Source organism: Aspergillus brunneoviolaceus (assembly GCF_003184695.1).
Source record: "Aspergillus brunneoviolaceus CBS 621.78 unplaced genomic scaffold BO95scaffold_14, whole genome shotgun sequence".
Classification (NCBI taxonomy): Eukaryota; Fungi; Ascomycota; class Eurotiomycetes; order Eurotiales; family Aspergillaceae; genus Aspergillus; species Aspergillus brunneoviolaceus.
In genome coordinates, this window is record NW_020290744.1 from 245,317 (window position 1) to 268,686 (window position 23,370).

The 23,370-nt window shown below is 52.9% G+C and overlaps 11 protein-coding genes across 11 annotated transcripts; 5 read left to right on the forward strand and 6 right to left on the reverse strand.

The window, feature by feature from the left end:
• Positions 1-159: 159 nt before the first annotated feature.
• On the reverse strand, positions 160-2,156 carry sen2 (tRNA splicing endonuclease subunit SEN2; the record flags this gene model as incomplete). Its single annotated transcript, XM_025585929.1, has 2 exons — positions 1,823-2,156; positions 160-1,759 (listed from the first exon to the last, which is right to left on the reverse strand). A coding segment is annotated over exon 2 (1,451 nt), but the record flags the coding sequence as incomplete, so codon positions are not given.
• Positions 2,157-2,450: 294 nt separating this feature from the next.
• On the forward strand, positions 2,451-3,256 carry BO95DRAFT_440297 (H/ACA ribonucleoprotein complex subunit NOP10). The gene is made up of 5 exons (XM_025585930.1): positions 2,451-2,541; positions 2,605-2,617; positions 2,688-2,800; positions 2,883-2,935; positions 2,992-3,256. Exons 2-5 carry the CDS (start codon positions 2,606-2,608, stop codon positions 3,012-3,014), a joined length of 201 nt encoding a protein of 66 aa, XP_025445020.1. The 5' UTR covers positions 2,451-2,541; position 2,605; the 3' UTR covers positions 3,015-3,256.
• Positions 3,257-3,293: 37 nt separating this feature from the next.
• BO95DRAFT_512301 (rRNA-binding endoribonuclease) lies at positions 3,294-4,908 on the reverse strand. The gene is made up of 2 exons (XM_025591509.1): positions 4,010-4,908; positions 3,294-3,959 (listed from the first exon to the last, which is right to left on the reverse strand). The coding sequence occupies exons 1-2, from the start codon at positions 4,802-4,804 to the stop codon at positions 3,447-3,449; spliced, it is 1,308 nt and encodes a 435-aa protein (XP_025445021.1). The 5' UTR covers positions 4,805-4,908; the 3' UTR covers positions 3,294-3,446.
• Positions 4,909-5,488: 580 nt separating this feature from the next.
• BO95DRAFT_429417 (uncharacterized protein) lies at positions 5,489-6,140 on the forward strand (the record flags this gene model as incomplete). The annotated part of the gene is made up of 3 exons (XM_025584891.1): positions 5,489-5,617; positions 5,703-5,757; positions 5,827-6,140. The coding sequence occupies 3 exons, from the start codon at positions 5,489-5,491 to the stop codon at positions 6,138-6,140; spliced, it is 498 nt and encodes a 165-aa protein (XP_025445022.1).
• Positions 6,141-8,311: 2,171 nt separating this feature from the next.
• BO95DRAFT_356743 (uncharacterized protein) lies at positions 8,312-9,792 on the forward strand (the record flags this gene model as incomplete). The annotated part of the gene is made up of 5 exons (XM_025582320.1): positions 8,312-8,515; positions 8,576-8,680; positions 8,747-9,120; positions 9,190-9,257; positions 9,335-9,792. 5 exons carry the CDS (start codon positions 8,312-8,314, stop codon positions 9,790-9,792), a joined length of 1,209 nt encoding a protein of 402 aa, XP_025445023.1.
• A 521-nt stretch (positions 9,793-10,313) lies between these two features.
• BO95DRAFT_440301 (M18 family aminopeptidase) lies at positions 10,314-12,211 on the reverse strand. The gene has a single exon (XM_025585931.1). The coding sequence runs from the start codon at positions 12,070-12,072 to the stop codon at positions 10,525-10,527; it is 1,548 nt and encodes a 515-aa protein (XP_025445024.1). The 5' UTR covers positions 12,073-12,211; the 3' UTR covers positions 10,314-10,524.
• A 223-nt stretch (positions 12,212-12,434) lies between these two features.
• On the reverse strand, positions 12,435-14,531 carry BO95DRAFT_480127 (glycoside hydrolase family 71 protein). The gene is made up of 4 exons (XM_025590130.1): positions 14,047-14,531; positions 13,902-13,957; positions 13,203-13,844; positions 12,435-13,147 (listed from the first exon to the last, which is right to left on the reverse strand). Exons 1-4 carry the CDS (start codon positions 14,198-14,200, stop codon positions 12,572-12,574), a joined length of 1,428 nt encoding a protein of 475 aa, XP_025445025.1. The 5' UTR covers positions 14,201-14,531; the 3' UTR covers positions 12,435-12,571.
• A 453-nt stretch (positions 14,532-14,984) lies between these two features.
• Positions 14,985-16,540, forward strand: BO95DRAFT_461095 (zinc-dependent alcohol dehydrogenase; the record flags this gene model as incomplete). Its single annotated transcript, XM_025588798.1, has 3 exons — positions 14,985-15,249; positions 15,321-16,198; positions 16,262-16,540. The coding sequence occupies 3 exons, from the start codon at positions 14,985-14,987 to the stop codon at positions 16,538-16,540; spliced, it is 1,422 nt and encodes a 473-aa protein (XP_025445026.1).
• Positions 16,541-18,230: 1,690 nt separating this feature from the next.
• Positions 18,231-20,361, forward strand: hapX (bZIP transcription factor HapX). Its single transcript, XM_025591221.1, has 2 exons — positions 18,231-18,615; positions 18,686-20,361. Exon 2 carries the CDS (start codon positions 18,721-18,723, stop codon positions 20,185-20,187), a length of 1,467 nt encoding a protein of 488 aa, XP_025445027.1. The 5' UTR covers positions 18,231-18,615; positions 18,686-18,720; the 3' UTR covers positions 20,188-20,361.
• Positions 20,362-20,978: 617 nt separating this feature from the next.
• Positions 20,979-21,564, reverse strand: BO95DRAFT_50484 (uncharacterized protein). The gene has a single exon (XM_025591137.1). It carries the CDS (start codon positions 21,456-21,458, stop codon positions 21,096-21,098), a length of 363 nt encoding a protein of 120 aa, XP_025445028.1. The 5' UTR covers positions 21,459-21,564; the 3' UTR covers positions 20,979-21,095.
• Positions 21,565-21,669: 105 nt separating this feature from the next.
• On the reverse strand, positions 21,670-23,230 carry BO95DRAFT_356829 (mitofusin complex protein UGO1; the record flags this gene model as incomplete). The annotated part of the gene is made up of 2 exons (XM_025582324.1): positions 21,670-22,788; positions 22,844-23,230. The coding sequence occupies 2 exons, from the start codon at positions 23,228-23,230 to the stop codon at positions 21,670-21,672; spliced, it is 1,506 nt and encodes a 501-aa protein (XP_025445029.1).
• Between the last annotated feature and the right edge of the window lie 140 nt (positions 23,231-23,370).

Consider the following 23,370-nt stretch of genomic DNA (forward strand, 5'->3'; position numbering starts at 1 on the left):
ACATCCAAATCACTGCGCTCCGGAACCACAAAACGCGAGACGCGTGTATCACGTGATACGTCATCAATTTTACCGCCTTGAGTCTAGACCATGATGATTGTACGAGTGGTCAAGGCAAGGATCAGATATACAGAAACAAAGCATGGTTTCCATCATAACGGGATATTGTACATAATTGCTGGAGTTTGCTAAGAAGTACAGCTTGCGTCAGAGTGGAGCAATTACAAAGTAAGTATTCATCCAACACCAGGTCACTGCTCAGTCAGGATGATACAAGATGAAGGAAAGGAAGCACACAGGATCAGTCACGAGTACGGTTAGGCACCCATCTGCGTACCACCATCTCTCGAACTTGGTACCGAGCAAGCAGTCTCCCAATATCAGTCTCTGATGGTTCGTCCAGATCGTACGAAGCCGGCGGTGGCACTTCTACATAGCAAACCACCAAGCTCTTCTTCACTTGGGCTTGAACACGGTTGACGCAATGCAGCCACCACCAGCTGCGGGACACTTGCTTTTCGCAGTGCTTCCGGCGCTCCTCAGTCTCTGACCAGTAGGAGTCAACGTAGGAAGGAACGACGACGACCGCAAACTCGGCATGTGAGAAGACCGGGCCACGGTTGTAGAGAAGATAATCAACCCCGAACTTCACACCGGATCGCACCACCCATCCCAGAGACCGGAAATGGTGGTACACGACGTAAGAGATCAGGAAAGTATCGCCTGGCTTCATCTCTGAGGACGAATCACGGGGTGGGAAGTCGGCATGCTGGCAGAATAGGGGGAGTAAAGTCGAGGTCGTCATGACGGCTTCGCGTGTGTCGTCCAGGAGCGTCAGTGCACCAAGTCCGTAGGCGAGAAAGAAGGCTTCCTCGTTCGACAGGTGAAGATGCTCTTCGTTCTGCAAGATGGGCTCCTCTTCTGCACCGCCGGCCTTGTCTTCCTCTGCTATCACCTCCGGAAGCTGCAGGATAGCCGAGTCGGAGATGAACTCCTTAGCCTGCACAACCGGGGAAAATCGAACGGTCTTGCCGCTACCATTGGAGATTTGCTCTCCGGGTGTGTTGGAAGGGCGCGCTTCGCCATTCTGTGTGATTGAGCGCTGCGAGTCCAACAGCCTCGCTTCTTTGGCTTTTCTCAGTGAGAACTTCTCTGCCGATGTGTCTGCGGACGGCGATTGAGAGGGCTGCTCGACAGACAAATTGTCGCCTTGCCGGGCGGCTGCTTCGGCCTTCAGTCGTTCTTGGATGGCCAGCTTCTCCATGCGAGCTCGATCCATCTTCAATTCGCGACGTTCTGTCCGGCGCTGCCGGGTGACCTCCTCACTTGTAGTGCCACCGAGCAATCCGCGCCGCTTCTTCTCTCGCTCCAGCCAGCTCGGTTCACTCCGACTAAGATTACCCTTGCCAAAGAAACCCATCTCCCAGAGAGCTCGGATGGCCTTCGGGTCCGTGACATGGACAGATGACGTCGCAGAGTCAAAATAAGCCTCGTAGACATGCTGTTTGGGTGGTGCGATGAGGTATGTCAAATAGGACAACAGCACGCTGACAATCGACAATGGATTATGAGGGATCAGAGGCGGCAAAGGATGGACATCAACGGGGAGAGGGAAGCGATGGATATGTTTGTAATTGGGCCGCGGCGGCCGCGAACGACGAGCAGGCGATGCATTTTTCTGGGACTCGATCTGGATACTAGCAGGGCCAGAGCTAGCACCACGGGAAGAGTTAGGAACAGGAGATGAAGGAGCCATATGGTACGTATAAATTAAAATTGATTTGATGAGACTCGATAGATTGATTTCTAACTACTGATGAAGAGTCAGCAGGCAACTCTTCGTTTACGAGATTGAACAGCCATGATGCTTGTTGCATGCAAGAGCGCCCTGGATGCTATTCATCTTCTTCTCAGATACCGTTGTAGTCAAATAAAGCCTTCATCGACAACAGCGAAGAAATCAAAGTTGCCATTGTCTAAGCTTTAGGTATGTTATCATCACCGAAGAAAATGAATAGAATCCCGAACCACCTCTTGCTTGCAAGTTCGATCGATCAAAGCTGCTTTGCTAGCTAGCTAAAGCTTACCCGAAATCTTCCCTAAGATCTGGGTTGATTTGTCTGCACGAGTCAAATTACACAAATGAGGGAATCGATAGCATAGATAGGATCTTTCCAGATCATAATAGTATGATATAGCAGATGCACATCAGCATCAGAGCCGAGACCCTATCTCTTCACTGTCAACATCCGAGGATTGTGTTGTGCAGACAAAAAAAAAAGTCGATAATCGACACTCAGAAACACAAGAGGAGAGGAAAAAATTATTCGCTTGACCAGCCTTAAATGGGGTGTGACGGCTGACTCAGCTAGCCTTCCCCAGGCGGTGAGCCGAGTCCCGTGCGTTTTTCTGCGGCGCCAAAAATTTCCTGCGGACTCGGAGCTGTTGAAGATTGTTCTTGCAATTGAACGTTAACCCCGCGACGACATTCGTTTCTGCAATTATTTATAAATCGACAACCGTTTTCGAACACTCATTCAAGTAAGTTGTTACTGGAATGAGATTATTCAAATGCAAATGTTGGTGCTAACCGCTCGACTCTAGGATGCATCTTATGGTATGTCCTAACAACTCGTCGTGTGCACCACAAGGATTATGTCTAGCAGGGAAATTGACTGGTGAAATAGTACACTCTCGGCGAGGATGGCAAGCGGATCTACACCTTGAAGAAGGTCCTTGATGGTCGCACCACCAAGTCGGCCCACCCTGCCAGATTCTCTCCCGATGACAAGTACTCCAGGTGCGTTCGGATAACAGAACCCAAGATGATCGTTCATCTTCATCACGTTCAACAAGTGCTGACATCGCGTCTCTCCGTACAGACACCGTGTTACCCTCAAGAAGAGATACGGTCTGCTTCTCACCCAGCAGCCTGGTACGAGCTCTCCCGAGACCGCACATGCCTTGATCACAGCTAACCCCACCCTACAGAGAAGGAGGCTGCTCAGTTGTAATAAGCGAGACGATGAGGCAGTAGTCGCTTGATATACACACAGTGCTTTTGAATCATTTATTGGCGAATGGTGTTATCAATGGTCTTTGAATGGATGATGAAACCCTTTTTTCTATCTTTCCAGTTTGTGCGGTGCCCGATTATCTCACAGGTGGGAAAAGTGATATCATTTTTGCTACCCATTTATTGGTGATTTAGCTCGGTCCTAATCTATCATCTACTAATGGAAAGGCACTGGTTCCATTTATGTCCATTGCGTAGTGCATGTTAAATGTAGTATGTCTATCCAAGTCATTGAAGTCAATCACCATTATAATCCCGTAGTCATCCAGACCCCTGAAAGAAGCCAGAGGATCATCAAACTTTTTGCCAGACGCCAGTTCCGATCAATGCAAGAAGGAAGAAAGAAATCAACGAAACCCCAAATGGGCCATTACCGCTTCCTCGAGTTCACGTTCCTACCAGCTCCGACGCGCACACGACCATGTTGTTTACGCTCACCACTCAAAATGTTGGGGAGGTAATCCTCGTCCATGAGGTCATGCTCTTTTCGCATTCTGCGGTTCTGCTCCGCAGTGGCGCGACTGAACTCCTTTTGATCCTCTGCGAAGATGAGCTCCGTACCCCAGCCACCCTTTCCACCGCCGCCCTTCCACTTGCCGTTTGAGCTGCCATGGACGGGCTTGGGGACGCTGTAGACGTTTCCTCGGTTATTCCACTGCATGTTCTTCTTGAGATGCATCGTGAATTGCCCATTTGAGTTCGTCGTGCAAGACACCCGGGTGAGCGTATCCTTGCCACAGCGCGGGCAGAATTGCTTGTTCATGTCCTTGGTGGTGGAAAAGCATGCGTGACAGCGCTTGACGAAGGACTTCAGGTGTCGGATACGCTGCAGAGTGGTGGTCGAGAGGAGATTCAGGTTCATCTGGAGAAGAACGTTTTGGCACTACATATGTGATCAGTATATGAGTCTGCTGTCTTAGGCGAAGAACGTACAGCGAAATCAGTAGTCATGGTAGCGACTTGCATGACCTTAGGCTCAGGAGCCGCCGACACAGAACTGGCTTCGTCGCGGGCCTGCCGCTTCTTCAAGTTCGAGGGCGTAATCCAGCCATCATCATCGTCATCATTTTCGTCGGAACCTTCCTCCTCGTCCTCTGCCGGGGATTCAGCATTTTCTGAGATTACAACTTCTGGTTGAGGTTGCTTCTCGGCATCATGCTGGTCCTCCAGCTTTGCGTCCTTCAATTCCTCGGCGACAGCGTCGACATCCGTACGCTCTGCTTCCACCTCGATATCCTTGGTCTCGGCGGCCTCCTCAACTTTCTCTTCGGCAGGCTTGTCGGCCTCCTGCTCAGATTTGTCCTCCTGCGCAACAACAACAGGAGCGGGCGGCTTGCCGTTAACCTGCTTTTGACCGGGTACGCTGCGAAGTCTCCAATCGCCACCGTTTCGCTCACACTCGATCTCGTAGGCAAGAGCGATGACTTCAAGATCGGTTCGACTGAGCACGGCCCGGTCACCAGTCTTGCGGGCGAACTCGCTGATCACAGCGACACTCTTAGGGCTCGGGGTACGTTGCTTCAGGAAAGGGAGATAAAGGGTCTCAACACGCTGACGAGCGGCAGGATCCCGAATTTCGCTCACAACGGAGGGAGTGATGAGGAGTTCTTCGCTTTGGGCGAGCAGGGTTGAGAGCGGCGGGGTATTCTTGAGGATTGGGCCGGCATCGAGCACGATCGTGTGGACGGGCTTGGGCGTTGTGGTGGCAGGGGCAATTGAGTCCGCCATGATTACGGTCGGTAGAGTCGAGAACCTGAAATTATATCCCAGGAGAGGGTCGCCGATGGTCCGGGTGACAACTGTGGAGGCTTCACCTGGCTGCTAAATTGAGGGGAAAAAATGGTTGTTGATGTCGGAGATGGAAAATGAATGCGATGGGATTTTCCCGCTTGGTCTGTGCGTGGCTTATCCTTATCTTAGCGTCTTTTTCCCCTACTGTAACCACTCCTTCTTTCTCTACGGTATTCTACCACATCTTCCAGTCTGCTTCTCGAAACCCGCCGACTGAGGTATACTCCGTACGTCTTTCTTATTTAGACTCGAAACCGTATCGTCAGGTCTAAATTTCATCATCTCAATGGATCCTTGATGCATCATATCAACGCCATTGATGTCTCCTCCATTCCCGGTTACGCAGCTGCTTCGATTCCAAATCACATGGCAATGACAGGTCAACTCAACCAAATCCTCGACTTGTCATTTAAGACAGCTCCAGAAAACATCGCATGGCATCTTGGTTGCAAAGGAAGAAAAATTTACTCGCATACTTTTTCTACATAAAATAAGAAGAGCGCATCTGCCTCAAAGCAAGAACCACACGAGGTTCTCCAGAATCACGACGATTGCATACATAGCTCGCTTTCGCACGGAGTTCTCCGACTGAGCAAGGGCCTGTCTGTCTCGTATCCCAAAATGTTCGAAGTCAAAGCAGTCAGCTTGACTCGAACCGAGCAAGTCCGCACGGCGCGCTTGACACAAAAGTACCTTTCCTGCGACCGTGGTGTGGCCATGCTGTGGATCAAAGTGCAGATGGATGTTACAGTGAGTGGCGAGCTGGAAGAACGGAGACGGAGTTCCAGGGACGGAGCCATGACTGTCTTTTGTTTGGCATGATGCGCTAATGCAGGCTTCCATGATAAACTGCAGGGTGACTGACAGCATTGCAGCTGATGCGCTGACAGGTACGAAGATATTGGTATCTGGTCGGGGCTACTGAGGAACTAGAGACACCATGCAAGCCTTCCATATAGTCTCGGTTTCTATGCAGCCTGAGGCAATGCACAGTTGGTTTGGAGCCATACAGCCTCATGCAACACAAGGTGCTGACGCCGCCAGAGCGAATCTTCTGGTCCTCATTGCGAGAGGCTGGACTGCTGGGCTGGGCTTGATTGCGATCTCGCGAAAAGTCGACCAGCACGACCTTATCACATGGCAATGGAGCCTTCACGTGTCGGCCTTGGTTTCACCTCAGCATGCCTGGTTCATGCCGATTCCTTCCAAACCCAGGGCGCGACATTGGCACATCCCCCGGCACGGTCTCACCTCATGGCGATACACTGCCTAGTGCTGCTTCTCGTCGATTCGGACATGAATCATCGAAGTACAAAGTAGAATGAGCCCTGCCAATGGAAGGAGTAGTTATTTGGTGTAGTTGTCGAAACTGGGAGCCAGCCGAAACCCTAGGCGTCGCCATTGCCTGTTGAGCACTTGGATGCGCTTAGAGCTCGTCGTATCGCCTACCCAGGGGCCTTGATAGTCCATTGAATTATACTATCGACGGACAGAGTTTGAATCTTTCAATACCGACAGACGTGGCGTTCTATGTCGGCTAAGATCACCTGTCTGGCCAATCCAGGAGGAGGCACCGATCAGCCAATTGATGCGGCCTGAAGTGAGACTATGGCTGCAGTCACGGCTGTGATAGTCACTGCATGTGCCAAACAACATGCTTGTTTCCCTTAAACAAGCATCATTGTGGCCAATTGGCCTGTCTCTCCAACAATCAACAAGTTTTGAAGCCCAACAATGCGACAAAAGGAGTGAGTCAACCAAAATCATCTAATAGCGACTGGTAGTATTGGCGCTGGTTGGTTCTTTTCCTGTTCGAAGGCTTAGGCGCATTAGCGGATGTGATCTATCACTTCTTTATTTACCTTCGGCGTTTCGAGCCAATGACCACAATTAATCGATGCAATTAATCAAGCAACCGCAATTTCTCGACCTGCATTGTTTTTCATGTCAACTCACGGGTCGCACTGTACTCCGTACTGCACGGCTACACGAAGACCCATTGCTCGGTACTTTGTTCCCCCATTCTCCCCCTCTCCACCCCCCTCCCCTGCAGGTCCGTTATTTCATGTGGCTCATCTCCGTGCAGACCCAGAGAAGAGGTAAATGACAGATCGCCACGACCAAGAAAGGGAGTGTCAAAGTATTTCACAATACGTACGGAGTACCTCAGTCTTATAGAGACTGGGATTATGGGATTGCTCCACTTTCCCCTCTCTCCCTTTCCAACTGAACCTCGCGGGTCACTCGTATCCCTTGCTCTCTGGCACTCATGTTGAGCGAATGTCTAGTCCCTGCCTTGTATGACAGAAGCTAGAAGTGCCCTTGCTAGGGTGGAGAGATGGAGATGCCAACCCCAGGGGAAAGTGTTGGACATCGAGAAGGTGACCGGAGATAATCCCTGCTGCAGCCCTCCTGGGCTCTGCGCCGGGGGGAAAGGGGATTGACAGCTCCGCTCCAGTGTCAAGAGAGTAAAACACCCATCCAGGACCCACGATCTGCCTGCATCTGCCATCCCTCCAGATTTCCTGGGTACACTGAGGGTACGCATTGTATCAAAGATCTCTCTTCAGACTTTGGGGCACAGGTACTGTACTGTCGGAGGCGAAGAAAAGTACTGTGTTCCATACGTTGTGTACGTATGAGATATGCAAACATCAAACCATATGCATAGTCCAATCCTCATCTGCGCCCAACCAAAGGGAGGCGAAGAGTCTTGGAATAACTCGTCGATCTATCGCGCAGCTCCACTTTTCGTCTTACTTGACTGGCTCGGGGGATTTGGCATCCATAGACTGTGGATACTGTCATCATTAGTGACACCAGAAGGCTGGAACTGGTCGCTTGGTCCTCTGCTGTGCGTCGGCCCTAAGTGCAGTCTGCGTTGCAGCCAAAATGGTCGATATCACACAGAAAGGCAAACAAATATTCCGCTTCCAACACCAAAGGAGAGCTGATGGGAAATCAAGGGCCTCTCCACCGACAACTATCTATCGAACTAAAAGTCTAGTGTGGCTGTTCTCCATCTTTTGCTTGATTGCCCTCTCCCTTGCTTGCTTTTTCTGCCTTCTCCTTCTCTGCGACTCCCATGATGTCTTAGCGTCTGCCCGCAGATCCGGAGAAGGATTGAGACAAGAGCGAAGATCTACACGGGTATGATGGCGTTGGTCTGTGTTGCATCTCGACCTTCAGACCGTTAATGGGGTCTGCAGGACCACAATGTTTATAAATCTACCCTCTCCTCCTTCCCCTGTGAGTAATCCCCCTCTTTGTGAGATGCCACACACTGCTCGGTTGCTTATCGGGGTCACCTAGACCCCAGGGTTTATATGTATGAACCTCCCCGGCTAGCATCACGGAGGCCGCCATATCATTGAGCTACCCATCGTCGATCGTGGGAAAACACGGCACTGACACATTGATGGGACGGCAGTCCTGCACGCAATAATGACGGAATCCTACCTCTTTCATGTCAGCCGCTCTGAGGATACAGCAAATGGATCGTACTTGTCCTCTCGAGGAGCTCAAGCGCTGTCTGTCAGTGTTGTTTTCACCACGCTGGCAACCCTCTTTGTCAGCGCTCGCATTTATACTCGAAAAACCTTGATGAATCGCATGGAACCCAACGATTGGATGATCTTGATCGCCTTGGTACTGACCCTGTTGGAGTCGTTGCCCATGTCCCAGTACACTTGACTGACGCTTGTTCAGGTCTTATCATTTGTCTTCATGGCGTTGTTCATCGTGGAGGCTCTAAATGGGATGGGAATGCGTCAAGTAGACATCCCGCCTCTCATTCTCGAGAAGCAGATGAAGGTATGTGCAACATGCTCCCTAAACGATCAATCAGTGGCACTAACCCTTCGGCATCATGAATCCTAGGCCTTCTGGCTTACCATCCCCTTCTACAACGCCGCCTTGCTTTGCGCCAAGGCCTCGATTCTGATGCAGTACTTCCGTGTCTTTCCAACCAGACGGATGCGACGCATCTGCTGGCTCATGATTGCCGTGTTGGCTACGTACGGGACCTGGGCTGTTTTGAGTGCTTTCCTCAATTGCGTCCCCGTGGCCAAGTTCTGGGACCCATCGATCCCGGGGTTCTGTCTGAGCTCGGAGGGCCTGTGGTTCTCCAATGCATCGATGCATATCACCACCGACCTGGTCATCCTCATCATCCCGATCCCAGCGCTGATGGCACTGGAGCTACCGAAAAAACAGAAGATTGCGCTGATATCAATCTTCGCAATAGGCGGATTGTGAGTCAGCTGTCACCGGAGACCCCTTGCCGTATCCTTTGAGCACGCTAACAACCACAATCTCTTCAGTGTGTGTGTCACCAGCATCTGCCGCCTAGTTGCCCTCAAGAAGATCGCCGACTCCTCTGACCCCACCTGTAAGTCAGATCACCCTGTTTCCCCCTTCCCCCGCAAAGAATCAACCAGGCCTAATCGAAGACCGTGAAAACAACAGACGACAACGTCGGCGCCGCCTCCTGGTCCGCCATCGAATGCAACACCGGAATCATCTGCGCCTGCCTCCCGACGCTCCGCCCGCTGGTCTCGCGCATCCTGCCGCATCTCCTCTCGACCCTCAGCGGCGGCCGTCAAGCCTACGGCACGTCGCCCCTGTCCGGCGCCCAGGCGCCCACCTACTGGAACGGCACCGGCGCCACCGTCACCACGACCATCACCACCCACCTCGACGACCTCGAGTACGCCCACTGCGCCGGCGACGCCGACCGCTACCTCACCTTGGTGCCCGGCAACGACGTCAACGGCCAGGGCAAGCTCATGGTCCGCGAGACCCATCACCCCGCCGGAGGAGGAGGAGCGGGGGACTTGAAGGAAGCGTTGGCCCGCGAGGAGCAGCGAGGAGACAGTTCGTCCTCCTCGTCGCCGCCCCGCGGAGCCGGGAATCTTCTCGGATAACCAACAGATTGGATTGTGGTAATTGTGTTGATGCTGTCGCTAATCGTGACGGTAAAAAAGGTGGGACAACCCCTACGGGGCGGGGGAAGAGCAACGGTCGGCTATTAGTTCCACTTCAGTATATACATCCAGGAAACGCTATACCCACTTCTCTCCTTTTCTAATTCTCTATCACCACAGACTCCATTGACCTTCTTTTTGCTATGGCTGTGGTCTCGTTCATTTATTTCTCTGCTAAGTAGCACTTTTTTGGTTTTTCTTTTTATTATCTTCTTTTCATATATACCTTTTACTTGATATGTCTTTGGCATGATTGAGGCAGTGATGGAATGGATATGAATAATTTTGGTAGAATGGGGAGTAAAATATGATCTATGGTGAATCATAACTCGTGTGGCCAAATCACTGGGTTCAGATGAAAACCTGAGCCTATTGCACGCCCGCGAGAATTCGGGGATATATCAAGATCACGTATTGAGTATCCCAACCGGGGGAGGGGTCTGGTCTGTATCACTCTACTCACAACCGCATGAAAGTGTAGAGAGTATGGAGTATATTTCTAGCCTTCATATCATAGTCATGTATGCAATGCGACCCTGCTACATCTTCTCGCCTCTCTCTAACTGAAATATATAGTCTAGACAAAAACTGTACCAGATTCTACTTCCCCGAACCAGACCAACCTGATAAATCTCCGACCCGAATATTCCTTCAGACTTCGGGTGCTATGCTCTAGAAGGCCGCAAACTCCGCATCCACCTCCTCGAAGTGATCGAAGAAGCCCTTGAACAGCTTGACACCCAGACCGGGATCCAGACTACCGGTGGTGGCACGGATGCTGTGCATGCTGAGCTGAGGGATGCCCATGTCGATGGCGCGCATGCCGATGCGGGCACTGGTCATGGGGCCGATGGTGCCGCCGCTGCGGGAGTCGTTGCGGATCTGGAAGACCTGGAGGGTGGCGCCGCACTTGTCGGCGACGCGCTTCATGAAGCCGTGGCTGACGCTGTCGGTGGTCATGTGGCCGTTGGAGTCGGCGGAGACAGCGACGCCGACGTTGAGGCGCGGGGCGTGGTTCTCCAGGTAGACGTTGAGGAAGTTGGGGTTGACGGCGTGGATGACGTCCGAGGAGACGAGGAAGCTGTTGGCGACGGTCTGCGAGAGGAGGTTGGGGCCGTAGGCGGCGGCGGCCGGGTCGGCGAAGGCCTCGGTGATGCGCTCGAGGATACTGGACATGAAGTTGGAGCGCGCGCCCTGGCGCAGCAGACTGCCGATCTCCTCGTCGTCGAACATGCCGACCATCTTGATCGAGGCCGGCGAGGTGGAGTCCGGCGAGGCCAGGAGCGCCTCCTGCGCCGCGTAGCAGCAGAGCTTGTCGTCGATGCGGCCCGCGAAGATCAGGTCCTTCTCCAGGCCCCCCAGCTGGGCTGGCTGGCTGTCGTAGAGCTCCAGTTCCCACGAGACGATCGTGTTGGGGTCGTGGATCTGGAGCTCGCGCGAGATGACCCGGACGAGTTTCTCGGGCTGCGTCGCGGCGAAGCTGCCGGGCTGGAAGGCGGACGGGGTGTTGGCGGACGTGGAGAAGAGGTCTGAGTTGTCGACGCCGATGATGGGCACCATCTGGGTCTCCTTGTTGAAGGGGCCCTGGCTGGGGGCGCCGAAGTGCGGCGCCAGGGTGGGGACGCGCGCAATGGGCCAGTCGAGCTTGACCAGCTTGGACTCGATCTTCCCGCTGCTGGGGTCGCGCACGAGCACTCGCCCGCCGATCGAGAGGTCCCGATCCCACCAGGTCTCATTCAGGGCCCCGGCGTACGGCGCCACGCCGAGCTGCACGAACCCGGCCTTCGTGGGCAGCTTCGACACCGGCTTCAATTTGGCGGTGAGGGCGTCGATGTGTCCGGCCACGATCGCCACGCCATTGCCGCTCTTGTACTCCTTGCCGACGGAGAAGGCGATGAAGGCGCTGGAGTTCCGCGTGCAGTAGTATTTCCCACCACGCACGAGCTTGTTCGTCCAGGATTCGCGCTCATGCAGGCGCTTGTACCCTCTGCTTTCGAGCTGGGCGGTGAAGGCGTCGACGGCGTGGAAGATGGTCGGGTTGGCGATCATAAAATCACAATACGGCTGGGAGTATGCACTCGGATCGAAGGAGGCGGTGGAAGGAGGTGATACCGTGGTTGCTTGCGTGGGATAGACATGGTCGGGGAGCGGGCCGGTCTGGGAGGCTGGACGATGAGCCAGGGCGGCTTCTCGAAGCTCAATGAAGCTCTTCTTGGCCATTGTGCAGTGGAGAGGGTGGATACGGTTTGAAAGTGTGATTTGGGATGTAGAGGATAGGTAGAGATGTTGGAAGGAGAGGATAGAGAAAGAATAATTGAAGATTTGGGGGGGAGGAGAGTTGGGGGTAGGTGGAAAGTTGAGGAGCGTAAGGAGAGGCTTGGAGACACGGAGCGAAAGGCGGAGCTCCGGTGGATCAGTCAGTCAGTCAGCTGGGGAAGTCAGTTGGAGATGTATGTGGTGATCGCCCCTCGGCTGTCCCTTCTCTCCTCTTGCATCCCATCCTTGTATCTTCCGTCACCTTCTCTATTCCAGTCAGCTTTACGGAGTACAATGCGACTACAGAGTACAGCTCTAGGCATCATGGATATTGTCCATCTATCATTCTGTATTTACCATCAATTTACAGTCATCATCCGCTCTAATCAGCTATCCTTATCCGGAAACGGCCTCTCACGATAAGCGATCCGATCCATGATGTCGCCATAGTTATCAACCCCATCTAGTCGCTTGAGCCTACATAACAATTCCAGTTCACATTGCCATCCTGACATTCCTCTGTAATGGCCGGTCCAGTTGCCGATGCCATCACCTGCTCGTTGCGCACAATCATGATCTGCACGGGTCCTGTTTCTCCATCGAATGGAACCGAGCAGTGATGAACGCCCGCCCCCAAGACTTGTACGATATTGAGCGTTCCATCCCCAATCTGAATATGAATTTCGCTCGGGCTCCCCACAATCACGCTGACAAACACCCGATCCTGTGATACCTCGCCCGGGTGCAATGCCTCTTGGCCCACCCCCGGGTTATTGCCGGTAGTCCCATTGGTACTGCCAGCATGACTGGGGTTCGTGCGATACCAGTACACAATCTTATCCGCAAAGGACAAGTGAGGTCGGGGCTGGTTGGGATCCACCACGCCGCCGTTCCGGTAAGCGTCAATGTAATGGGGCAAAAGTGCCCGCCATGCGTCATGAGGGTGTCCAAAACAATAGCGACCGGCTCCATCAGGTACCCCGGCCTCGTGGATGGGTCCGATATAGTGTGCTTCGCCGTAGTCGTTCCAGCTAATGATCTGCGATCAACGAGGTTAGTTGTCGAAGAATGAGGGTTTAGAAAAAGCCCCATACCTGAACCCAAGCCGGCTGCAATCTCATCACCTGCTCCCACCGATAGTGCCAGAGATCATCGCCGCGCCACAGCCAATTCTTGTCCCATTGGGGCAAGTTCGTGTAGAACCAAGGTGAAACGGGCATCATGTACGGTCGACCAGCCAAGGACTGCATCCAGTGTTCATCGTTGGCGGTGTTCTTCTGTTCAGCGCCTACGGGCCATGCGTCCCAACTGAAAGCACCATCCACAATGTCGAGGTAGTTGGCGATGGCGGCAGGGCCGCAGTCGGGCCAGCTAGGTACGAAGAAACAATTCGTGGCGCGCTTGATGTCGACCCAGTCTCCGGCGCTTGAGACGCCGATGAAGGTAGAAACCAAGGGCCTTCCTTCATAGAAATACTGGGGGCTGCGGTGTGAGAAGGTGTTGATGTAGTGAATGACACGGTCCACCGGCCATGGGCCCCCCGAACCATAGTCGAAGGAGAGGAATAGGGTAAAATTCCCGACTCTTTCCGCCGCGCTGTACGCATTTTCCAGGACACGCTCGGTGTAACTATCCTGGGGGGCGATGTTGAGCGCGAAGCCATCAATATGGCACTTTTGGGCCTCGATGATATCCGACTCCCATTGTTCGGGGGTCATGGCAGCCGCGCATCCCACCTAGAGTGCAGTTAGCTGAGTACTGTACTAGTCGTTATCCACAATGATTTCCCTTACGATAAAATGCGCAAACACTGTCTGTGGTCCAGCTCTGGCGACCGCAGGGCTTGCTCCTAGTGGCAATGGAATTGAGTCACTAATCAGCAAGACGGCATTTCCGTAAGCGAGAGGCCATCCGCCCGCAGGAATTCAATCAACCAACCTGGAGGGAAAGCAGGAGCCGTCTCTTGTGTCGGCCAGGGACCATCTGGCTGGTTCGAAGGCGGGCTGTAAGGTTGAGGAGAAGCAGGCGGGGATCCATACTTCTCTTTGACATGTTGGTGAACGCGATCCAGGAAATTCCCGAATCGTCCCATGGTGGCGGTGGTAGTGTTTGATGTATCTCCTCAAGAGTGAAGCCAACACCCGACTCACGTGTACAGTTCCAACTTCATGAATCTAGATAGACAGCACGATCTGGCGGCCGGCAGTTTCTATCGTAGAGATACTGTGTTTTTCTTATGCGAAAGCCAAGAGTCGGGGGAAGTTGATCCGAGGCTGTTTTCAATAGTGGGGGGCAAAGCCTGTTGCCTAAGGGTGAGAACAACCGCCTTTCCATTGTCTTGTTGTGTGTCGGTGTATGTATGCGTCAATAATAACCTCCACCAGCAACGATCAACATAAGTTTATTTTGTGCAACTGTTTTCAATTGGGACAATGCAAGATTTGTCATCAGTGTCGTCCTTGATGGAACCAAGTCAAGTTGTGCGGGGGAAGCTGGTGATAAATGACGTCATGGCAGTTCCTTTTCCAACAGCTGAACCGATGATGGGGATTCGTATTCTCATACGGATCACCCATTCAGTTCGCCCAGTGACTGCAGGACTCTTACTATACCTAGCTGTTCAAAGCTGCAAGTCTAACCACTAAGAGCCAGGTGAGAGAGATAGCATACTATACTCATTGGAATTAATCCCGTGGAACCGGGTTCATACGAGAATGAAACAAACGACCTCACTGTGATGTCAGCCGCAGGCGGCGAACTTGACTTGACCATTGATATATTATCTATCAACCCTCGCAGGAAGTCGTACCATGAGAAGATTTCATGATTCTCTGCACTACTCAAATTTACAGACTACATATCATTGATCCACAACAATGGCAGCAACAACTCAGGCTGCTAATTTGGTCGAGAAGCTGGTCGGACACGGTGACAATGCCACCGTCACCACGGATGTGAGCAATTATGCCAAGGGAGAGAGTGGGGAAGAGACCGGAGAGAAGATCAAGGCCACCATCTGGCAGGGCAAAAACACCGTCGAGGTGGTGGAAATGCCCAAGCCAAGAGTTATCGATGAAGGGGACGTGATTGTGAAGATCACCGGTAGCACGATCTGCGGAAGCGATCTCCACCTTTATCATGGTATACCACAGTCCGAGCTTGCTATGCCAAGCAATTAGACTGCAAAGTAGTTCTGACTCGGTGTATCACAGGTGTTGTTCCTCAACTCGAAAAAGGTGATGTGCTGGGACACGAATTCTGCGGCGTTGTGGACAGCGTCGGACCCGGAGCAAAGAATGTCAAGGTCGGAGATAGGGTGGTGGCATCTTTCCCTATCGCCTGCGGCCAATGCACGAACTGCAAGAAAGAGCTGACTTCGGCCTGTGAACGGACCAACGAAAACACCATCACTAATGCCATGTATGGGAAGCGCACTGCAGGCAAGTCTTCCAGACAAGGACATCGATTTCTCAGCGTTTTAAAGGACAGCTTGTTAACCAGACTCTGTGCAGGTATGTTCGGCTACAGCCATTTCACGGGTGGCTTCGCTGGAGGCCAAGCTGAATATGTCCGTGTGCCATATGGCGATCAGAACCTGCTGGCACTTCCCGATGATGTCCCTGATGAGAAGGGTCTGTATCTCTCCGACGTCCTTGCCACATCGTATCACTGTGTGGTTGACACCGGAGTCGACAAGGGCGATGTGGTTGCCATTTGGGGTGCAGGGCCGATTGGCCAAATGGTGGCCAGCTTCAGTTTTATGCAGGGCGCCAGTCGAGTGATCCTCATTGACGGTGGCGACGCAGCGTGGCGCTTGGACTTTGTCAAGAGTAAGTTGCCCAAGGTGGAAACGATCGATTTCACCAAGCTGCCGCGTGGTGAATCCATCACCTCCCAGTTGAAGAAGGTGGTCCCCGGTGGACCGGATGTGGCGTTGGAATGTGCATCGGGAGAGTTCGCAAAGGGATGGGCGCACTACTTCGAGGTTCTCCTGGGATTGGAGACTGATACCTCGGAGATGTTGAACGAGATGATTACCTCCGTCCGGCCATTTGGACGGGTTGGCGTTACCGGGATCTACACTGGCTTTGTAAGTGTCGCCACACGACTAACGTGACAGCGGCGCGTTGCTGATTGATGGACCATAATTTAGACCAACCACTTCAATATTGGTGCTCTGATGCAGACTGGCATCCGCTTGATCGGCAACGGTCAAGCTCCCGTGCACCGCTACTGGAAGCATCTTCTGGAGCTCATCCGCAAGGGAGAGATCAACCCCTTGGACATGGTCACGCATCGAGTACGTCTAGAAGACATGTCTAGATTGTACGAGCTATTCAATAGCCGCGAGGGAGGCATCCAGAAGGTGTTTGTCGCAACCAAGCATTCATTCCCCCCAGCCGAAGGAGCGCCTGCTCTGGTTGATTTGTGATATGCTTGGGGTTTCACGGACGTATATTGACAGCTTTCATGTTTATTGTATCAAGGATGATGGTGTATGACTCCAGACTGTATACTGTAATGTGCAAATGAAATCTAATCCGCATGCATACGACGATCTGCCTAAAGAAGGAGAAATTTCGGATAAAGGACGGGAATCGAGAGGGTCGAGCGAGGCGAGCATCGGGGGATTTTCGTGAGTCACTAACCAGTCTTGCTTGCTGGGAGGCATGACTGCATTGAGAGCTTGACTTGCTACGTCTGAACGCCGCTAACGAGAGTAAGTTACTGGCTCCTAATTTTTCGGAGGGGGCTTTCTCAACACGTGTGCACATATTCTACACATGGATATAAAGATGTGTCCAACCTCCTGCACACGGCCGCGCTGAACTGGCTTCTCGAGACTTCTGACGACAAGCCCAAAGGAAGCCGAGCCAGATCGGCCCGTTTTCGCCCTCGTCCTTCCGTTCTTCGGCATTTGAGGTCGAAGTGGACTCGGGGAGGACTGGAGACGCATGCAAGGGCTTTGATTGATAAGAAGAATTTTTCTCCCGACCCTCTTCCCCTCTCTTTCAAGTTGTCTCAAGTTCTCAACCATCCCTCTCCATTTGAGCTAAGCTGAACCAGGTTAAGAGAAGGAGTTCTCAAGACTGATCATTGACGGTTCTGGTTGGTGTATTACGAGTCTATGACACATTTCACACACCGGGAATTGGCTGGGATTCCCGAAACGGGAAAAGTGGGATCAGATAAGATCAGGCGACGGAGGGAAAACTCCTGCCGAGGCCGTTTGCACCCTCGACTCCTTGCACTTTTGCACTTTTGCACTGCACGTTCCAAGGGTGACCTTGCGAGCTTCATTACTAACAGTATCCTCACCAGTCCCCATTTTCCCTCCGGCTAATCAATCCGCACTTTATGGATGCAGTAACCTAGCCCGAACGGTTTCCGGCCCAAGCTCGGATCCTCCGCCGAAGTTCAGCGTTCTTATGTGTCAGACCTCGTGCACCAAATGGCGAGCATGGAGTTTGGTTTTGCCCCTTGCCATATGCTAAAACGCTTGGCAAGGAAGAGGGATTGTCGCCTTCTCCATCACCGGATGTCCGCGCTCATCGCGGATAAAACTCTAGCAGAATCCATTGACCAACAGGATCGTCAACAAGGGGGAAAAAAGGACTCATGTACCCACACGGGTGGTCTTGGGAAGAGGAGCAAAATTTCTTCTTCACCATGGGTGATGAACGAGTCATGGAAGTCATGACTTTTTTTCACTGAAGCATACTATACAGAACACAGTAGCTTCTCCATCTGAGAATGGAACTGCTCGTGGTAGACAGAGTAGAAGGACATGACTTGTCTATAAGTTCTTAGGTGATGCTTCTACCAATCGTGATGGGACAATGATAAAATCAAGGGTGTTTCTTCACCAGCCCTACTGAGAAGAACTCGATGCTAGGCCCAGCATACGAGCTGGATGGAGCACCGGAGCATACCCTAAACCCCAAGTTCGAACCGGCAGGGAATTATTGATTGATAACCCGCAGTCTACCACGGGACGGACGAATGAGGGCGGGCAACGAGTGGGGGAGCCACTGGAACTCCGAAGTCGGTGAAAGCGCACGATAATCTAATCTGATCCGATCATTCATTTTTCCCTCTCTGTTTCCCCCCTCCTTCTTTCCTTTTCCCTTCCTCCATTTCTTCTCAGCTTTCCTTCTTCCTCGGTCGCTTTTGGTGTCTGTCCGTCCTCCTCCTCCTCCTCCTCCTCCTCCTCCTCCTTCGCCTTCTCCTCAATCCTAAGCCTACTTGCTTCGATTTTCCTTCCACTCCTTCCCTGCCCTACTCACTCTGCTGTCAACCTATCTATACAGGGTCAATTGCTGTCCCTTCCTCTCGAATCAATTGGTTTGCAGCCAGCAATTCCGTTGTCTCGCTTACCGGCTGAAGGGGCGCACTTCCGCTCTTCCGGCCGAAGCGATCCAGTGACACCACCACCACCATCACCGCCTTTCCTTCTGCCGGTTAGCCCGCCTTTCTTACCTTTCTTCTCCGAACATCTCCTCACCAGTTACTGAACCACCCTTCTCCATCTCCATCTCCATCTTCACCCATGACATGTCCACTGATCATACTACAGACTTCCTCTAAATCGATAGAGGATTTTTCTTTACCATGGCCAGTCCGACTGCTCTCACGATAGCCCCTGGTCCGGGTCCAGCGCCGCTGGCTCCCGCACTGGCTGCCAAGCCAGCTATCTCACCGTCTCCTGGTCCGGGCACACCCGGCTCCGTCACCTCCAAGGAATGGGTGATTCCTCCTCGCCCCAAACCTGGTCGCAAGCCGGCCACCGACACTCCACCCACCAAACGCAAGGCCCAGAATCGAGCCGCTCAGAGAGCGTTCCGCGAACGTCGAGCCGCCCGCGTCAACGAGCTCGAGGATCAGATCAAGAAAATCGAAGATGAGCACGAGATTCATATCGCTGCCTTCAAGGACCAGATTGCAAGCCTGTCCAGCGATGTCGAACAATGTCGAAGTGAGATGGCTTGGTGGCGCGACCGATGCCATGCCTTGGAGAAGGAGGTTTCTGTCGAACGGAGTGCGAAGGAGACTCTGGTGCGAGAGTTCCGGACAACTCTTACCGACAAGAGCTCCGACAAGGCTCCTCTGACCCGAATCGCTGCGAGAAACCCGACCGAAGACCGAGCGGCCAGTGATCGCGGGTTGCCGACCGGCAGGTCTACCGCCGTGGTTGAAGAACCACGGGAGGAGGTTCCGTTGGGCTGCGGGGATTGCTCCTCTGTCCACTGTCAGTGTATTGAGGATGCTTTTGCCATTCCGGGAGTTGAGACTCGGTCTTCGCTGGGCAAGCGGCCTGGCAGTCCTAGTCTCACACGACCCGAACCCGAGATCAAACCGGAGCCTGAGGAGATGGAGATCGACTTCACCACGCGGTTCGCCGCACCGCATACTATTCAAGACGACCATAGCACCTCCGTCTCATCGCCAGCTGTAGACCCCTGCGGGTTCTGCCAGGATGGAACACCCTGTATTTGCGCCGAGATGGCGGCCCAGGAGGAAGAGCGTCGAAGGAACTCTTTTGAGAACAATCGGCTGGCGCCCATTCAGAACCTATCTCAATTCACACCACCCCCATCGGAAGGCGACGTTCGGTCCGACGTCACGCTACCCCCAATCAGTCAGGCCACAAATCCGTGTGCCAATGGGCCGGGAACATGCGCGCAATGTCAGTCCGATCCACGCCGGACCCTTTTTTGCAAGACGCTGGCGGCCTCCCGCTCCGCCAGCGCTGCCTCCTCCGGTTGCTGCGGCGGTAAGGGCGCCGATGGCGGGTGCTGCATGTCTCGCGGGGGCAACCCTCCCCAACCCACTGCCAGTTCGCGTCGCTCCAACACGCCCTCCTTAACCCTCTCCTGTGCTGATGCCTTTACCACCCTCTCCCGGCATCCTAATTTCTCTCGAGCAAGTGACGATATCTCCGCCTGGCTCCCTAAACTCCACACCCTCCCCAAACCCCAGGAGGTAGCTCCGCCCGGCTCCCGAGCGGCCCTCGAAGTCGAGGCTGCCAGCGTCATGGGCGTCTTGCGATACTTTGATCGACGGTTCGCCGATAAATAGATGGCGGACGAACCCTTCTTTCTTCACTTATCTGCACTTGTCTTTTTATTCTCAGTGATACCCAACACCCGATTCATGAATGTTTGAGTTTGTATTATACAAGACTATACACTCCCGAACCTCTTACCTCTGTCTCCTCCCTCCATCCTCCTCCCTAACGAATCTCTCCCCCTGGTGTCTCCCTTCCCTGTCACCTCCTACGTCATCCCCGCCAGTCTACAATTTTAATGTAACTCATTCAACCCATGACTCTTCACCTCTTATCAACGGGTACACTTTACCTCCTCTTCCTGACAAAACGACCCCCTTCATCCTTCCCATCCCTCTTTCCAGTCCCCTCCACACCCCATGACTGGACATAAACTCCGATCTCAAAAGCAAAAAGTCAATCTACCTGCAACCATAAACCCTGGATATTTACGATGTGCTATACAATGCTACGCTATGCTATGTTATGTTATGCTAGGCTATGATTCTATCACGAACCTCGCCCAAAAACAAAAAAAAAATCCAAATCAAAAACCTCCACTCACCCCAGCGGTGATTTCCAACGCGTGGGCCAAGCCAAAGCGTCTAATGAGTCTAGATGGTTTGAAATGAAATGAACTGGCATTTTGTGTTGTTATCTACTTCGGTATTCATTTTCCCAACGTAATGTGTGTATGACCTGGAAAGCCCGTTCTTGAGATACATGTCAAACGACAATGAATGTCTTTTTGAACTGATCGAGCAAAAGCGGGCCCAGGTGCAACGTGTCACAATTCAAGCCTAGAATTTTATGATTTTGGGCAATTGCCCAGGGGTTCATCATGTAAATCTGGCAGGTGCCTTGCTTGCCTATATCTATACTAGATCACCACCGCCCCCCTTGAAAAGCCCAACGCCGTCCGCCCTTACTCCGAGTTCATTCAGCTACATTGAAAATAGGAGACAAGTTGATAGAAAGGAAGCCCGATCCGAGAAACATGTTGATGGAGAGATAAAAGTACATTCCGTAGCGGCGTTATATAGTATACTGATATTAGAAAGTACACAAGACATCGTTCCACTGGTAGATGAAGGAGCGGAGGGAAGGATAGTAGGAAGAAGGGTAAGGGGAAGTTGAGATGGTATAGAAAACAAGTGGTAAAAGATGGTGTGTGCAGGGAGAAAAGAAACGTCGTTAAGGTGTTTTTACAGATCGTCGCCGTGTGCATGAGCGATGATGTGGGGTGCGGAGGGTGCGGGGGGTCGTTGGCTTCTTTTGCTTCACCCAAAAGAAATCGTATCATGATGAAGTTGTTGGGAGCTTGTGGAGAGGTTGGCTAGCTTGGCTTAGCTGGAATATTGAAAATCCGCTTCGTCGTCCTCATGTCATGCGGTATTCTGAGGGGTCTCGACTAATTGTGTGGGATTATCAGCCGAGTTGGCAGGGGCACGGGCTTGGAGGGCTTTGGCTCTGCTCTTTGCATCCGACGATGCTAATATGGCTCTGCAGCTGGTTTAAAACCGACCTCCGCTCATCCTGGCATCGTCGTCGCCGGCCACGCCGACCGTGCCGAGTAGGTTGGCGCCCCAGATACCAGCGATTCCCCACATGCCGATGCGCCAGCCTCGGTAGAGACCTTGGATTCCCTGGCCCTGACGTTTGCGCTGAGTGACGGGCTTCTTCAGCAGCTGGCGCGCCCGCTCAACTTCCGGTGTGACTTGCACTCCTTCCTCGTACACAATCCCCCACATAGTACCCACAATACCCCGGTAGGTCTGGGGGGTTGGGACGATCGTTTCGATCTCCGAGGCCTCTTCCTCATTCGCGGAGGTTTCAGCACGTACTGAACGCCTTGACTGCTGGCGGATGCTGGGGGAAGTGAACGTCGCGATTTGGGCGCGGCGCAGTACAGTCTCGAGCGGGAACCGGACCGCCAATTCTAGACCGGAGCTCAGGAAGGTGAACAGGCTCCAGATGGACGGATTGAGCACGGGATCGAGAGACAGATACGATTTGAGAATTAATGGAGTCGTGTTGGTGATGAAGTTGGGCAGACTGGAGTGGAGGACGGTGATGGGCACCAGGTGGGACGGAATGGTGCAGTTGGGAGTCGGGATTTGGCGGATAGCTCGTAGCAGGGAGCGCGGGCCATGCGTAGCTGGGGTTAAGATAAGGAATGTTCGCGCGGTATCAATCGGGGAGAGGAGCATTGCCGACAATGAGGAGGAGATGAAGGACAAGAGTAGGGTCGCCATCGGGGAAGTCGACGTCAGGATGTCGGCTGTCATTGAAGAAGTCACATCCTCCTCCGGCAAGCCGACAATCGCAGAGAGCAAGCTGCGGATAAATGTATTTAGGGTGGGCAGGAGAAGGGAGTAGATGAAGGTGGCATTGGTCGCCTTCCAGGGCGAGGTCGGGCCACTGGTGGTCCAGAGTTGCGACAAGACATCCATGAGGGAGCTTGGGTTCTTAATGGTGAGGGCATGTCTCGATGAGGTCGTGGAGGGAATGTAACCGCTTCGATCGGTGATATGGCGGCGGTGAGGCTTGCGGGATCGGGGAGCTGAGGGGGAGGCTGCGGCAGGTGCTGCGGAAGTAAAATAACTGCTTTCGTCATCCGACGACAAGGAGTCCTAGAGCCTGAAGGTGAGCTTCTTCCGATTCTTGGAAAGAGCTGCTGAAACATACGTCTTCATCGTAGGAATCAATATGGCTTCCGGCACCCGATGCTCGGCGATCATGCATAGCCCATTGGCCGTCTGTCGCATCGCCGGGCGCGACATATGCCTGCAGGATGGTTTTGGCGACATCGAAAGGCTGTGAGGTCAGGACACTGGTGTAGCGCCAGAGGGCTTGGTCCAGAGCATCGCGAATCCAGCTGGAGACTGAGGGAGAGCTTTCGAGGTAGTCGGAATAATCAATATCGGGCAGCAGATCGCGTGCGGAACCGCCAAAGACCTGGGTGGCCGAGGATGACGCATCTGGAGGGGAAGCAGCATGACCGGTGTCCAACCCCAAAGATGGGGGGAAATAATAGGGGCGGAGGGGATTGGGCCCTTCCAGAGGAGAGGACATGATAGGGGAAAGGAGAAGCTAGAAGATGGATGGGGAAGAGAGAGAAGAGGAAAAGGGTGTGGTGGATGAGTATAAGTTATTTAGTAGTGACTTGATAGTAGTAGTAGTAGAGGATTTGAAGAGAAAAAGAAAGTAAGGTA

Bases quoted from the DNA above. Each gene is read 5' to 3' on its own strand.
- hapX (XM_025591221.1), top strand. From the start codon at position 18,721: ATGGCCAGTCCGACTGCTCTCACGATAGCCCCTGGTCCGGGTCCAGCG.
- BO95DRAFT_512301 (XM_025591509.1), bottom strand. From the start codon at position 4,804: ATGGCGGACTCAATTGCCCCTGCCACCACAACGCCCAAGCCCGTCCAC. The intron at 3,960-4,009 runs GTACGTTCTTCG...TCACATATGTAG, and splicing joins CCATGACTACTGATTTCGCT to TGCCAAAACGTTCTTCTCCA.
- BO95DRAFT_440297 (XM_025585930.1), top strand. The intron at 2,801-2,882 runs GTGCGTTCGGAT...CTCTCCGTACAG, and splicing joins CCCGATGACAAGTACTCCAG to ACACCGTGTTACCCTCAAGA. The intron at 2,936-2,991 runs GTACGAGCTCTC...CCCACCCTACAG, and splicing joins GCTTCTCACCCAGCAGCCTG to AGAAGGAGGCTGCTCAGTTG.
- BO95DRAFT_50484 (XM_025591137.1), bottom strand. From the start codon at position 21,458: ATGATACGATTTCTTTTGGGTGAAGCAAAAGAAGCCAACGACCCCCCG.
- BO95DRAFT_440301 (XM_025585931.1), bottom strand. From the start codon at position 12,072: ATGGCCAAGAAGAGCTTCATTGAGCTTCGAGAAGCCGCCCTGGCTCAT.
- BO95DRAFT_480127 (XM_025590130.1), bottom strand. From the start codon at position 14,200: ATGGGACGATTCGGGAATTTCCTGGATCGCGTTCACCAACATGTCAAA. The intron at 13,958-14,046 runs GTTGGTTGATTG...CATTGCCACTAG, and splicing joins GGCTCCTGCTTTCCCTCCAG to GAGCAAGCCCTGCGGTCGCC. The intron at 13,845-13,901 runs GTAAGGGAAATC...ACTGCACTCTAG, and splicing joins CAGTGTTTGCGCATTTTATC to GTGGGATGCGCGGCTGCCAT.